The following is a 15,774-nucleotide window of genomic DNA, read 5'->3' on the forward strand; positions in this document are numbered from 1 at the left end:
TTGCTTGGGGCCAATCTCAACAGTCTTGACATCAAACAAATACAAAACACAGCGCCAACCGCAAGCGCTGACGGAGGAGATAAATCGCCGCTAACCTATTGGGCAGCCTTTTCAACCAGCACATTTCTTAGAGCAGCGGCCACATCTCTCTGCCTCCACCCAAGCGCCTCTTCTCTTAAAACACCTCCCCTCAGCCTCTCCAGACCCTCTCTCCAAAATCCTGTCTACCTGCACTCGGTGAGACAGAGCTAAACAGCAATTGATGAAATACAATCTAGACTTGAGCCTCGGTTCATCTCAGCCCTCGAGTAAAACATATGAGGTCTCGTTCAACAGGTTCGGCAAGATGTCCCCAAGCATCTTTTGAAAACGCCGAGGATGCAGGCGCATGCATGTCGTCTAGAATTTGTGGTCCCTCCTTGTAGGTAGGCATAAAGCAGGGACTGTGTTCTATATAAAGGCAGATCACTCAGTTTGGTCTACTGGGTGGGGTATGTCCTGGCTGGGGGTCTAGGGCTCACCTCAGGGGTCATTTGTTGATCTTTTTGTTGGTTGGTCTGTTTTTTTGTTTTCTTTTTATGGCTGCATCTACGGCATATGGAAGTTCCCAGGCTAGGGGTCAAATCAGCCACAGCTGCTGGCCTACCACAGCCACAGCAACGCAGGATCTGAGCCCCATCTGTGACCTATGCTGCAGTTTGTGGCGACGCTGGATCCCTAACCAATGAGCGAGGCCAGGGATCGGAACCCACATCCTCATGTTCACTATGTTGGGTTCTTAACCCACTGAGCCACAACAGGAACTCCTTGTTTGTTGATCTTAAAGGAATCGGCCCGCCTCTGCAGGAGGTTACAAATGAGACCCTTGGCAATCCAGCGTCTCCTCTATAGCATCTGCTGTGAAGTTGAGGCTGTGCTTGTCAATGTAATGGCTGAGGATGGGCCCTCACCTGCGGGAAGGGGGGCAGGCAGCATCCCAACCCTTCTTGAGATTGAAGGTGGACTAAAAAAGCCACAGCTCCCAGCAAGGAGAAGAATAAGAGTGCTGGATGGAAAGGCAATTCTGTCCAGGGCCCCGGATGGTGGTGGCAGAATTGGGAGCAGCCTGGGGCAGGAAGGCCACGCTGAGAACAAATCAGCCCCTCCCAGCTGTTCTGTAATGTTCCAGAGAAGAGCATCTGATCCTGGAGCTGCTTGTTTGATTGGAGGCGGTCCTCATGGCAGTGGGCAGCTAGTAGAGTGTGGGAACCCGTGAGGAGGGGGCCGAGAAGGGTAGAGCCAGGCCAGGAGACACTGGGGGGAGGGAAGGGGGAGGGTGAGAGAGAGCCACGTGACACCAGCAGAGACAGCGGGACTCACTGTCATGGGCACCTTTGCTGCAGGGCTTGAGCTGGCCCTAGTCCTGCTCCAGGCCTCCTTTCACTGGCATCCATGGGCCGTGGGCAGGGGTAAGTCTCTTAACCAGTCTGTTGTCCTGCTCCTGACTCCCGTGCTGTTGACGAGTCACCATCGAGAGCTGGCAGTGGCCGTGCCAGGCCCAGTGGGCACAGCAACACTGAACTCCACCAGCTGCAAAGTGTCCAAAAAAGGAGATGAGTGTGACCTGGCATGGCTGCCTTTCCAGGGTGCCGTGTTGGCTCCCTGCGATGGTCACCTACCTCTCCAGGTGCCCGGACACTGTCTGCTCAGGAGGGACATCCAGGCCTCGGGTGTGTCACGCGGAGGCGTCATCCCAGGCAGCTCCCACTCCTCCCGCCCCCACCCGGACCTCCCCGCTCCATCCACATCTGTGCACACATTCTCCCAGGCAGCAATGGCCTCTGCGCTTTTTTTTTCCAGTTCTCTGGGCCGGAGCCCTTGGCTGAGCCTGGGAGCAGCTGGCCACTCTGGAGGCAGAATCTGAATAGACTGTGGGCAGAGGAAAGGGCCTGGACAGCAGGCCCCAGAGAAAGAATCCTGTCTGGAACCCTGACGCGATCTCTGTCGCAGAGCTGGGAGGCCCGGGAAGCACTGGCTGACTCTGGCTTCCTTCTCCTGCAGGACACCGAGGTCAGTGTTTCTAAATTGCTAGTTATTCCTTTCTTTAATTAAGAACAATTCTTCTGACGCAGGAAGCGAACTCCCACCAGTTAATCTAATGGCCTTGAGTCCTGACGTGTTTGCTCTGTCTGAAGGCAGAGCCAGAACTTCTTTGGCAGCAGGTCACAGCCGGCACATTCAGAAGCTGCCCTGGGGGCAGGGGCAGGCCCCACACTCCCTGTCCGACTCCAGAGCCACAGAGCAGCACAGATCTTCAGGCAGGGGCCAGGGCTGCAGGGCAGGTTGAAAGCGGAGAAGCCGAGGATGGGGCCTGGAAGTGGGTTGTCATGTGGCAGGTTCCCTCCATCTCTGGCCCGCTGTCCTCCCATCTGTGGGGTCGGGGGCGTGGAGGAGGGTCTGGCTATGATTTCTGTAATCTGCCCTCCCCACCCCCTCCCAAGGGTTCGTGGTGACTGGATGCAGTGGGGGAGGGTCTCAGTGCCCACCCCAAGAGGGGGCATCTTCCCTGAGCAGGATGTGCTTGTCTGCACGCGCGTGCACATGCATGAACACACACACACACACACACACACACGAGGTGCTGCCTGGAAGTAGGAGGTCACTCTTTCGTCACTGCTGCCACTGTGAGCCAAGGGCTAGGGGAGGTCTCAGGACTGGTGTGTTGGGTGCTGAGGCTGCTTTACAGTTCCCCTGTGACAGCTTGCACCCACAGACTGGGTGGCCAAACCTGGACATTATCCAGGCAGTCAGGCCTCTGACTGTGCCCCGCCTGCAGGGAAGGGGGAGCACTGCCAGGCACAAGGGACGGAACACAGGCTGCAAATTAATCCTTTGTGACCATGAGCACCGGAACTTTCTCAGCCTCTGTTTCCTTCCCTGTAAACTGCGGATAATATAAGACACAGGAGGGTATTATGTAACGAGTGCCTGAGGGTTAAGTGACAGATGTAAACCCCAAGCCGACGACCTGTGCATTCGTTGCCCTCCCCGGCTCCCACCACGCCCCAGTGATGAAGGAAGGCTGTGGGATCCACTCACACACTCCCAGCTGGCACACTGGGATGGCACACTGGCAGAGACCTCCGGCTTCAGCCTCGGAAATTCTGAAATCCTGTCTGCTGGTCAGCCCTGCTCTCTGGTCAGCCCTGTCTAGGTCTGGTATCCAGAACTCTGGAGACTGAGGGGTTTTCCGGGATGGGGGACTTTCAGTGCTAAAAGCAGGCCAGTCTCTGGCGAAGCAGGATGGTTGGTCCCTCTCACAGAAGCCACACTAGGGGTTTGGACAGAGGGCCCTTGGTTTTGTTGAGGGAGGCACCAGAAGAGCCCACAGGTGGGCCATACAAGCTTCAGATTTCAGCTCAAATGAGGGAAAATCTTCTCACGGTCAACACTGTCCAAAGATGGATGAACTCGTGTCTGAAGTGCTGAGTTCCCTGTCCTTGATGTAAGAAACCAGGAGCTGAAGGGCCACTTGATAGGGGTCTTGTGGATGGAGACAAAGCCCCAGAGGGGCTGCTGGGCTAAATGACCACTGAGGCCCCTTTTAGCCCCATGGGTAACCCATTTCCATAGAGGGCTAATGGGACCCTGGAGTTGGGCCCATGGCTAGCCGGAGGATAGAATTACCTGATGGGCTTTTTCCATGGAAGGTGGGTGGGAGACAGCGCGGTGGGGTGCCTGGCTGCACATTGTCACTGGGCTTAAGTCCTTCCCAGTTTCTCAGAAGAAAGGACAGCATCTTTTTTGGGGAGGGCTTGGTAGGAGGTGAAAACCTCCTGGTCCTTTCCAGCAGCAGGGAGCCAGGCAGCGGGCACTGGGGATGTTGGGAGCTGCCAAAAGCTGGTCAGACATCTGCTAGGCCCACAGGCCTGGCCCAGCCCTGAGCTAGGGAGAAGACTGCTGGTCCCTGGGGCCTCCGGACACCCAGGCACCACCAAAACAACTGGCCGTCTCCTGTCTCCTCTCGGGGCTGGACTGTGGATCTCCAGCTGCCACCAGGCAGAAGCCACAACCCCCATCTCCCCAGCCTCCTCTGGGCGTTTTTACTAGGATGGCTGCTTCCCAGGTTTGGGGAGCAAAGGGGGCTACTGCTCACAGCTAGACTACCAGCCTTCCCAAATTCTGCTCCAGCCTGGAATCCCAGGTGGGCTTTGCATGTGTTTTATGTGTTCTTTTAGAGCTAAAGCACTGAGATCCTTCCCTTCTGGGACTAGTTCAGACCCAGGTTCTGGATCATAGAAATGATACCCTGGAGTGGGGGCCGATGGAGGGGCCCACCTTTCATCTTTGAACCCTGGGGCCACCTCCCTCTTGGCTTCGTGGGAGCCTCCCTGCGCCCCTTCTTCCTTCCTCCCTTCCTCCTCTCTGCTCTCTGTCGCTCTCCTGGTGCCAGGGTCTCGAGTGTCCTCCGAATTTCTCTCCCCTTCTTCCCATCGGTGTTGCGTCCCCCCCGGGGGGGGCGCTCTCTATCGCCCTGTTTCAGAGCTTCTCGCCCCCGACTCCCGGTCCGCGTGCCCATCCTCTCCTGGACCGCAGCATCTCCGCGTCTCCGCGCCCGTCCGGGGCTCCGAGCGGAGCGTGTTGGAGCGGCGGCCGCGGCCCGGGGCGGGGGTGCGGGCCCACGGGGGCGGCGTTGGGCGCCTACCTCTGTCAGTCCCTCCCCGGCGGCGCGGGGGGGCCGGCGCGGCCGCCGCTCGGCGCCTTTAAGGGAGCGGGAGGGAGCGGCGAGGCGGCGGCGGCTGCGGTGGCGGCGGCCGCGGCGAGCGGGGCGGGGGCGCGGGGCGCGGCGCTCCGAGTCCGCTCGCGGCCGGAGGCGGCTGGGCGGCCCGGGGCCGGGCCGGGAGCCGCGAGGAGCGCGGGCAGCGCCGCCGGAGCCCGCCGCCCGGGCCATGGCCAAGGCGGACCGTGCAGGTGAGGGCGGGCGCCGGGAGGGCCGGGCCGCCGGCGGGGGGAGGGACCCGCGCGTCTCGAGGAGGGGCCGCCGGCCCAGGTGAGCCCCCGGCGCAGGTGGGCGGAGGTTCCGAGCGGGCGGCGGCGCGGCCGGCCCGCGGGAGCGTGGCGAGGGGGCTCCGCGCGCGCCTCGTCCTTCCTGCGCCCCTGGTCACCTCGTGGGACACCGCGTCCCCTTACTACCGCCCCGCCAGAAAGAGCCAGGTCTGCGGCGCCCCTGCCCGCTCGGCGGTGGGGCGCAGTCGCCACCCTCCCGAGGCCCTGGGCAGAACCGGGCGCACGGACCGAAGGCGAGGTCCCGCGGCCGCCGCTCCATCCCACGCCCCCCAGCGCCAACCAGGACGCGCCCCCTTGTCCTGCAGCTCGCTCTATCCGGGACGCGACAATCCCCCCGCCCCCAGCTCAGCCAGGAGACCCAGATTTCTTCTGGGGAAGGAGGGGTGCTCCGCTCGGCACCGGCTGGTGAGCAGTCCCGCCCCCTCCCCCCACCCCGACCCGGGGCGGCGGAGCCTCAGGTGCGGAGCTCTGAAGCCGGGAGCCTCTTCTGGGGTCCCCAAGGCTCTGCCCTCCCCCAGATTCAGGCCGTGTAGCCCGTGGTGTGAGGGAGTGGGCGTTAGTCATTCGTTCATTCATTCAGCCAGACGTTTCATTCACCAACATCTGCTTTGTGCCAGGCCAGGAGCTGAGCATGGGATCAGGAGGTGGAGCAGACTCTGCTCCTATTTGCACTCTATAAGCCTTATTTGCCCTCTTGGGAGGGCTGGGGAATGAGGGTGGCCGTAGGGCTGGCTTAGGAAGCTAGCATGTGTAAATCTGCCATGAACTCACACCCAGCCTGTGACGTTGGCAGGTGGCATGCCATCCCCCCCGGACCAGGCGTTGGTCTGGCACGGACCCCACCCTCTACCCATAAGCGATGGCAGTGATGGAATGAGAGTTCACCCTTGCACACCCTTTGGGTGGGTACCTCTGGGCTGCGTGGAAACCCACTGTCACCCAGGGTGCTCATGGTGCCCTGACCCTGGCCAGGGTCTGGATGCCCCTGTACATATGCTGGCTGTGTGATTTTGATGTCTGAGACTATATTCCCATTCTGTCACCAAGGAGTTCTGTTGGGGTGGGGCTAGTCGTTTGAGACAGGGCAAGTGTGGAACACATCTAAACACCCCCTTTCTCACTTCCCTCCCTTTTCCCCTCCTGAGAGAGGCACCGGGAGATGACACCAGAGAGGCTGGAAAAGGCTGTCTCCCTGGGTCCCTTCCCACTCCTGTTCCTCCCCTAGGGCACATGGCAGGGTGTGTGTCCCGCCCACTGCCCCACTCTGTGTGCCTGTGTGTGCATGTGCGTGCACAGCCCGGGCACAGATCACTTGCCGGGGGAGCTGTCATCACAACAGTAGTTAACAGTAGTAGTTAACTGCTTGTACTAGGTACCAGGCAACGTGCACAACCATCCCGGGAGACAGGAAGTGTTACCCTCCCCTTTTTGAAGCACTGGAAAAGAGAAACAGCTCCCTCCAGGTGGCCCAGAGGGTCTGGGCAGAGCCTGGATGCAGAGCCAGACTGTGAGGTTCCAAGTGATGAATTTCCCCCATCACTACCTGTTAGGTCACCCCCCTTCACAGAATGGAGATGCAGTCCTGGCCCCTCCACCTCGATCTGTGGGTCCTTCAGTCTCTAGGCTGAGAGTCTGTGGGAATTTGTTCCAGTGACAGGTGAAAAACTGCTCAGCTTTGAGCATCAGCGCCCCGTGCTGTTCTAACATTTTGTCTTTTCTGCTGCAATTTCATGCTTGGCCCTTTCCCTCAGGGCAGCACAGACTCCCCTCCTCTGTGGATCGAACCCGCCCAGGCTCTTCCCTCCCACACTCAGCTGCCACCCCAAGGAGGCATTGGGATTGACCCCAGCAAGATCAGATTACTTCTTCTCTTCTTAGCTCTTCTAGGCTCCTTAGGCTTCTAAGCTTGAAGACAGCATGTGTGTATGGAGGTCATCCCCCCCCGCCCCCCGGTGACAAAGTTTGTGTAGCTTTAGAACAGAAGGGGTCCTTGGAGATAGGGACCCAAGTACCTCTCTTTACAGCTAGAGAAACTGAGACCCAAGAAGGGGATGGAACATGACAGGGGCAGCTATTCAAGGCCATTTACTACAGATGGACAGACTGATTGGTCATTGAGAAATGGTCAGGCCTTCACTCTGAGGAGGTGATGTTAGAGCTGAGGGAGGCTGAAGGCCAGGAGCGGAGGTTGTGAGAATCTGGCCAGTGAATGAGGGAGTCTGCTCTGCAACCTCTGAGGTGTTCTGTCTAAAACTGACCGAGGGGGGCCACCTACCAGAGATAGGGGTTTGGGCCTCAGGGCCACCGTGGTGCGTGGCTGCAAAGTCATCACAATGCAGTCTAGTGAAGGCATCCTGGACTTTTGTGCAGTGCACAGCCTGAGCAGCCAGCCATGGCTGTGTCAACCGTGTCACACGGGAGTTGAAGGGAGGCAGTGAAGAGACTTTCATGTGCAGGAGAACCCAGGTACAAGAGAAAATGTAATCAGGTTCTGGGAAGGATTGGATAAATGGCAGAGGGTGGGTCCCAAATGAGTGACTCCCAGTTCCCAATCTCTGGGGAAAGTTCAGTCACAAAGACCAGAATCATTACGGTACCCCGTGTCCAGTCTTAAGGGAGACATCGAGGGATGAGAGCCCTTGGTCTTGCCCTGAGGGAGCGAGTGCTTGGCCAGGTGGATGAATGAAGAGAAAGGCCTACCTGGGGGATGAAAGTCAGCAGGAGGGCGGCGGGGCGGGAGCTGGGGAGGATCCAGAGCTCCCTGGGGGCAGCCTCAAGTGCCGGGCAGACCGAGAAGAGGCCAGGGGCAGCTTGAAACAGTGAAGCCTGGATTTCTCTAGAAGTTGAGCCTTGAAGGCTGGCAGAATTGGAGCAGGAGGGTGGCAAGGGGCAGGCCTCCCTGGGTGGGTAATGGCTTGAGCCAGGCTGGGCGGCTGGAGGGACCGCTGGAGGGTGGGGGTGGGGGTGGGGCTGGGGCTGGGTGGGCAGGAGGGGCCCAAGGGTGGGCCTGACCTCCTGTCTGGCTCCCTGGAGGTGCAGAGGGCTGAGGGGAACCCTGGAGAGCACTGAAGACAGGAGTGGTGGGTAAGGTTTAGCTGTTTTGACAGGTCGTTCTGGCTGCTTCTGGGAGGGCCAAGAGAGGCCAGCCTCTCAGGCCGTCTTTGTTGGGAAGGATTTGTGCTGGCTCCTGCCAGCCACATGGCCCCGGCCTTCCTCCAGAGGCCCCTCTGGTCCCTCCTCTGCATCCCAGTGTGTTGGCAGGGGTGCCTGCCTGCTCCAGGGGCAGGGGCGAGTGGAAGGCCCTGCCAGGCAGAAACAGAGGCAGCGACTGAGAGGCTCTGGGACCCGCTTGGGTTCTGGAAAGGCCAGGCTGGGGCCACAGGGCTGGGCCTTGCAGGCTGGAGAAACCAGTTTATTTGCTCCCAGGTGCTGGCCTCTGCTCTGAGGGGAGGAGCTGGCAGACTGGAGTGTATCAGCCCAGTAATTCAAGTCAGTAAAACCCCAATCCTGCTGTAGCGGAGCTGGGGGGAAGCTTCCAGAAACTCATGTTTAAAACCCTCACCCACTAGGGACACTGAGGCCTGGGGACAGGTAGATACTTGCCCAGGACACAGGAAAAGGTGCTGGCAGAGCATGGCTTAGAACTTGTGTTTCCAGAGTCTTGGTTCTGACTTTGTTCTGCTGAGTCAGCTGCCTTCTCCCCATCCCAAAGCCAGACCTTCTCCTGGGCCCCCTGCTTCACAGCTCCCAGGGGTAGGAACCAGTGGCCACATCTCTCAGAGGACAGGACCTTTGTACGCTTGGGAAAGGGACCAGCCCTGGGATTCTCAGGACTTTGGGGAGGTGCCAGGGGATTTGAGGCACGACTCAGACACTCCCAGCCTAGGGTACCAGGATGGCTTTGCTGTGTTTCCCATTACCTGAAAGGAGGTTGCAAATGCACCTTCTCCACGATTCCTGAGAAAAAGGCTAGAGCCAAATCAAATGCCAGTGTCCCAACTCAACACCTTCCTAGACTCTGCCTCCAGGAAGCCTTCAGCAACTTCTGTGTCCTCGGGGAGGTGCCGGAGCTTGGGCTGATCTCTGGTTTCTCTGCTGAGCTGCCTGTCAAGCAGCTGACCTGGCAGGACCCAGCAAGCCCCAGCTGGAGACCCTTTGCTGCCTCTTAGCCCTGGCTGTGGTGTGGTTACATGAGTCAGAGACAGTGCAGTTCAAACAGAGTCCTACCCAAGCATGTGACCCTGGGCCCGTAAGCCTCTGTCCCAGCCGGAGGCCCCCATATCCTGGCTGGTATGTGGGAGTCCAGTGATGTGTGAGGACCTGGCTGGGTCCCCCTTGCTGGAGCTGTGTCTGTGTCAGATTGGCCAGAAGGTATGGTGATTTTCCTCGTGGACATCTTATACGGAGATAGTTCACAGCTGGAAGAGGCCTGGAGATCTTTGGGTCCTGCCTGTTCATTATGCAGGTGGGAGACCGAGGCCAGAAAGGCCAAGGGGTTTTCTCTGGTATCTTCAAGGACAGAGAGTGTGAACTTCCAAGGCCAGCGAGGCTTTGAGGACTGGGGGCTTCTCGGCAGGACCTGGATGCCTCCCAGAAATTCTCTAGGATTCTAGGCTTGGAAGAAGGGGGGAGAGGGTCAAGGATTAGCCTCCTGGGAATAATCTGGCTCCTTTTTTGGTAGCAGCGCTTAGCATGCTTCCCAACCTATGGTGACGTTCCTATCCTACAGCATGCCAGTGTCTCTTTGACGTAGGGCCGATGTTATTCCCACTTCATGGATGAGAAAACTGAGGCCCGGAAAGGTTAAGTGTCTGGTTCTAGGATCACACATAAAGTGAGGCAAAGCTGGAGTTAGAACTTAGGTCTTTTCTACTCTTGGGTTCAGCATTCAACCGTGTAACCAAGGGCAGACTTGGCTCTGTCAGTGGTTTTGCTTGAACTGCCGCTCTAGAGCCTCAGTTTTGTCCTGTGTAAAAGGGGAGTGGGGACCGAAGAGCTGTGGCAGAGGCAAGACAAGCTCTGAGTTTGCTCCAACTCCAACACTTCTCGATTCTCCCTCTTGGCCTCCTACCCTGCTGGCTTTGCTGTGCCTTTTGGGCCCTCACCTCCTCCCATCTCCTACCTCACAGGGACCCTTCCAGAAGGGTGGTGGGGATGGGGTGGGAGGACAAATAGGGAGCTGGGGACCAGGACCTGGAGAGCACATGCCCCCTGGAGGTCTCGGGCCCCAGCCCATTGCCAGATCTGCAGCAGGAGCCACATGCACAAGGGGGTGGCCAGGGCCCCTGGGGAAGGGCTGGGGGTGTGTGTGGGGGGAGGAGAGAGTGCATAACAAAGGAGTTTGGAAATCAAATGGGATCTGAGCTCCCCACCCACTCCCTCAACCCTCTTTACATTCCCTCTCTTAAGATTCTTGTTTTCTAAAGCAAAGGAAAATGCTACACTGCACCCCCTTTTGCAAAGGAATGGGAGCCTTAGTGAGTCACTCCGGAGGTAGATGCCACCTCCAGGGCCCACGTCTGCCTGCGGGGGCCTGCACAGCTGTGTGGCCACCAGCCCCCACGGGGGTATGCGTGAGGGGCACCTCCTGCCTGTCAGGGGCTCCGGGGTGAGAGCTAGGCCCCTGCAGCGGGGACCCCCCCACCCTGCCTCCTCCACGCTTTCCCCATGGCTGCATTCGTGGGGTTCACTTGAGGATGGGGCCGCCACTCAGGCTGAGGCCAGGCTGTGTGGCCGCATCAAGGCTCCGCTTGAGGATGCGGGTGGCACGTAGGGGCTTGGGCTGTGATCTTTCTGTGTGATGAGCCCAGGACCTTGGGGAAGGCTTTGTGGCTGTGGGCAGGGGGTGGGGCCCAGGCAGGCAGAGGGCAGGTGCTGGTGCACTGGCCTCTGGAGACCAGAGTTCTCGGGGGTCAAGCTGATCTCACCAGGTATCCAGGTCTCGTGTGTGCATGAGCGCCTGTGTGCGCATGCGCCTTCTGGAGCCCCCATCTTCCTTTTCGAGGGTCAGCCTGTTTTATTTGCAGACTGGAGGCAGGGGAGGCCGGCAAGGAGGTACCCCCTTCCCAGATGACCATTATTATGGCGAGAGGGTAAGTAGCCGTCTTTTAGCCAGGGATGCCAAACAAGGATTGAAAACAAAAATAGAAACGCGTCGGGCTCTGTCTGGGAGGGGCGCTGAGTTCTGGTGGATCGGAGAGGCCTCTTCTGAGCCGTCTGCTGCCTATGCCGTGTTTGCTCGGCTCAGTATTTGCAGAGCACGGCACGTCCTGCGCTCCTGACCTCCTCGGGGATGGATCTAGGTGTGCGGGATCCGGCTGCGAGCTGGCAGGGCTGCAGCTGTTCCAGGAGCCTGGCTTTGGGAGGTTTGGAGTGGCTGTGACCACCCATCCCACCTACACCTCTGACCTTTCCCGGATGGCTCCAGAGTGGTCCAGATCACTGCCCTCCTGATGAGAACTCCCTTGGGCCTGCCGTCTCCCCACCTCGCCCCCCCACTTCCCACCTCCTGTGAGGCTGGTCCCAGCTGAGCAACTCTGGAATCATCCCTGGTGGTAAAAAAAAGAGCTATTTTCAGCCTTCCCATTACTGCCCAGTGTGTGTGGGGGGTGTTTATCCTTTTTTGTTTCTTTCGTGTACAGCGTAATCTTGAGCAGTGATGAGAGCATTACGCCGCCCCGCCTCCAGGGATTTGGTACCGAACCTGGGGGCAGAGGCAATCTCGGGTCCCCTCCTTGCTCTGTTGTAACCCCAGAATGGGCTCTGACTGGTGGGGGCTGCTCCCCTCCTGCTGCTTGCTTCACACTGATGGTAGCCTTTGTTGTCCTTACCAAGAAGCTGGCTGCCTTATGGAGGCAGGGGGGTCTCTGAAGGAGACCCCAGCATCCTCCGCAGAATCTGTGACACCACCCCGCAACCTGGTTGCTCTATGCCCTGGCTGGATGCCCAGGTCCCTTCTGGTCTCTGGTCTTTGCTCCCCACAGTAGGTCCTGGGGTGATGGGAAGGGCCTCCTCTGTCCTATCTTTTGGGCTCTCCCCTCCCCACCCCAGGAGCCTGCAGGTGGCAGAGCCATCAGTGGCAAACTGTCAGGTGCCCTGGGAGCTCCCTTTAGAGGCAGGAGAAAGCCTCTCCCTTATGGAGCAAGAGTCTGGCGGGACAGAGTGGGGACATCTGGGGCCTGAGAGAATTGTTCCAAATAACTCAGAAGTGTTGGGAGCTGAATTGGCAGAGCAAATGAAAGTACAATAGATAGCCAAAGCTATTAATCACTAATTATCTCCTAAATAAGGTAATTAATGGGTATTTAAGTGGCATATTTTTGAGATACCAGCAGGTCTTCAAAAAGCGCATCTTTCCCAAAGCAACTGGTTGGGCCAACTGTGTCCTGCCGGGAGTCTGGGGTGGTGGTCCCCCCGCCAGCCCATCCCCCTCATCCCACCCCCACTCCAGCCCAGGTCCAGGGAACGTGACAGGAGGCAGGTTTCTTTTGTCATAAACATCACGCCCAGGGATCAGAGCCCTCCTGAACTGACCTCACAGGGCTGTCGTGAGGACTGTAGAAAGTGAAGGCCATGCAGATCCCTGGCAGCGGTGTAAAATGCTGCACAGAGTTTAGTGTTAGCTGTGAAAACAACCTTGAAGTTATTTGATACAGCCTCTAATTACGCTTGGTGCCGTTTACAGCCAGAGTCAGGCCGCAAATCTCCTTGGCTCGAATCATTGCTTTTTGGAGTCGTTGCTGAACGTGTGGCTGTGGCTAGGTCAGGGCTTGGTGTTTGCTTGGCCTGTGGTCAGCTTCATGGCTGGTTTGAGACCAGGTCCTAGTTCTGTGGTGGGGGTTGTGACTTAATTTGTGGCCAGCTCCAGGTTCAGGCTGTGGCTGAGGTCAAGGTCAGGCCATGGCTGGTCTCAGGAATATTCTTCAGTCTGGAGTCTCAGCCTTGATCCTTGAGGCCACCTCTGAACTGATGGAGCTATCTGGGTGCCCCATATGCTGGATTTCTTCCAAGTCCTCTAGGATCTGGGCTCCAGGTGCTGGGGAGCCTGCACACAGGCCCTTCTGGGGCTCCAGGCATGTCCCCTGAAACAGCCCAGCACACAAGCTCATCAGTGGTGCATACAGCAGTTTGGGAGATAGTTAGGACATGTTTCTATAGCAACCAACCCCCAACCAGCACTGGTTTCCTTCAATAATGCCTTTTTCTGGAAGCAGCTTCTCCCGGCCTCTTGTTTCTCCCTGGGTGGCCCATAGCCCCTTGAAGGTTGAACATGGGCTGGCTGGTCCTGGATTGGTCTGGTCACAGCCATCCTGTCCCACAGAGGGGGCCTGAGGACACTCCCTATGGGACACGTCCCTCAGAGGGGGTCTTCCTGAGATTACCCAGTCCTGGGCCGTGCTGAGCATAACGAGAGCTCTCTCTGTGCCCAGCCCTGGGCTGGGAGAGGCTGTGGGCCTGGGGAGGCTTCCTACCAGGTCCCCGCTTGGAGACCACAGCCCAGGGGGCAGCAGGCCTGGACCTGGCTTGCAGATTGGTGCTCTGATGAGCACCAAGGATGTTAATGGGAGCACAGAAGAGGCAGGTTACCAGACAAGCACTGTGGTCAAGCAAGGCTTCCAGTTAATTCTATTTTTTTTTTTTCCAGTCACACCTATGGCATATGGAAGTTCCTGGGCCAGGGATGCAACCTATGCCGCAGCCGCAGCAATCCTGGATCCTTAACCCCTGTGCCACAGAGGGAACTCCCCAGCTAATTCTTTTTTTTTTTTTTTTTGTCTTTTGTCTTTTTTGTTGTTGTTGTTGCTATTTCTTGGGCCGCTCCCACGGCATATGGAGGTTCCCAGGCTAGGGGTCGAATCGGAGCTGTAGCCACCGGCCTACGCCAGAGCCACAGCAACGCGGGATCCGAGCCGCGTCTGCAACCTACACCACAGCTCACGGCAACGCCGGATCGTTAACCCACTGAGCAAGGGCAGGGACCGAACCCGCAACCTCATGGTTCCTAGTCGGATTCGTTAACCACTGCGCCACGACGGGAACTCCTTTTTTTTTTTTTTTTTCCCAGCTAATTCTTAAAGCATGAGTGGGAATTGGGGTTGGGGTGTGGATCGAGGGCATTTCAGGCACCAGGACCTCCAGGAGCAAAGGCTTGGAGGGCAAGAACATGGTACAAGGAGGGGGCTTCCCAGTGGGAACCCAGACTGATGGGTGGAGGAGTTTGGAGAGAGAGTGGGTCCCAGCCTTAGGTAGCTCAAGGTTTAGGGGCAGATGAGGGGTAGCCCCAGGGAGCTGCACCAGCAGAGAGGAGAGAAGGGCCAGCTGTGCACTGGGAGCAACCCCAAGAGTGTTGGGGGGCAGGGTGGGGAGGGCACTTCCTGCTCTGCCCTCTGGGCTCCCATTCCAGGGACCCGAGGGAAAGCAGAGGGGACCCACCCTTGGGGGCGTCCACATGTAAAAGGACTAAAGAAAGGGCCAGGGACTATCATGCTTTATTTATTTTATTTAACAAACCCTTTTATAGCACTGAGCGAACGCCAGGCACTGTGCCAAACCTTTTTCAAATATTCATTCCTGGAATCCTCTAGCAACTTTAGGGGAGGACCATAATTAGCTCCATTTTGCAGAGGAGGAGACTGAGGCACAGAGACATGTAGTGATGTTTATCAAGATCATCTGTTGAGAAGGGGCAGAGCTGGGATTTGAACCAGTCCCATGTGGGAGCAGGAGGGGACAGTGAGAGAGGAGGAAGGCTGGGCTCTGGGAGGAGGGCAGAGAGGAGGTGGGCCTTGAGCCCCCGCCTGCCTAGGACCCCAGGACGAAGCCGAGAAGCACTGAAGTGTGATTCTGTGTGTGTGTGTATGGCTGTTGTGTGGGTGTGTGGGCCACATTTGGGCTCCAGGCTCTACATGGCCACAAAGCTCCCTCTCCTCATGGGAAGTCTGGCAGCCTGACTATTTCACAGCATTGATTGTCAGGAGTTAGACCCAGATGCGCACACACGCGCACACGCGTATGTTTGTGTGTGTGTGTGTGTGTGTGTGTGTGTGTGTGTGTGTGTGAGAGAGAGAGAGAGAGACAGGAGACAGACAGGGACAGACTGGAGACAAGGGGCCTGTCTGAATGAGCCAGCAGCCAAGCCCTTTCCTCCCCCTCAGCCTCCTCCTCTTCCCAGGTACAGATTGCCTGAATCCAGCCGGCCTGCCAGGCCGTGGTTTCAGATGGAGCCTCAGGCTGGACTGGGCACAAAAGCTGCAGCCATGGTCACAGGGCAGCAGGCTCAGCACCGGGCACCCCACCTTGGCCATTTCAGAGGTGCTTGGGACTCCCTTGAGGTCTGCAAATTGGCAGGTGTTACTTGAACACCTGCAGGGGGGCCATGGGTGTCACAGCAGATGCCCATGTCCCCTCCCTTGCTCAGACTTCTTGCCCTGTTTTTTTTTTTTCCTTTTTATGGCCACACCTGCAGCATATGGGGTTGAATCGGAGCTGCAGCTACTGGTCTACGCCACAGCCACAGCAATGCTGGATCCTTAACACACTGAGCAAGGCCAGAGGTCGAACCTGCATCCTCATGGATATTGTGTTGGGTTCTTAACCCACTAAGCCACAACAGAAACTTCAGACTTCTTGCTCTTGAGGAGGAAATTCCAGATCCAGCATCTCTTGGAAAGGGTCTGATTGCTTTGACCCATATTTCTCCTCCCTCCCACCCTGCCCTGGCCTGGCCAA

General features: G+C 57.9%; 1 protein-coding gene across 3 annotated transcripts in view; it reads left to right on the plus strand.

Annotated features, from left to right (window-relative positions):
• Nucleotides 1-1,200: 1,200 nt before the first annotated feature.
• The window catches only part of PITPNM3 (PITPNM family member 3), a 92,612-nt gene continuing 78,038 nt past the window's right edge, over nt 1,201-15,774 (plus strand). For 2 of the 3 annotated variants that reach the window (XM_021067716.2, XM_084985477.1), the window contains exon 1: nt 4,755-4,950. In XM_021067716.2, the coding sequence (XP_020923375.1) occupies nt 4,929-4,950 (22 nt within the window). In that variant the 5' untranslated portion in view covers nt 4,755-4,928. Of the gene's footprint in view, nt 1,449-1,839; nt 2,050-4,754; nt 4,951-15,774 lie in introns of those variants that run through there. The other variant, XM_013981242.3, reaches the window with a different exon arrangement.

Source organism: Sus scrofa, chromosome 12 (assembly GCF_054392235.1).
Source record: "Sus scrofa isolate SSC_HxYL_T2T_F1_AM1 chromosome 12, Sscrofa_HxYL_maternal_Yorkshire_Landrace_v2.0, whole genome shotgun sequence".
NCBI lineage: Eukaryota > Metazoa > Chordata > Mammalia > Artiodactyla > Suidae > Sus > Sus scrofa.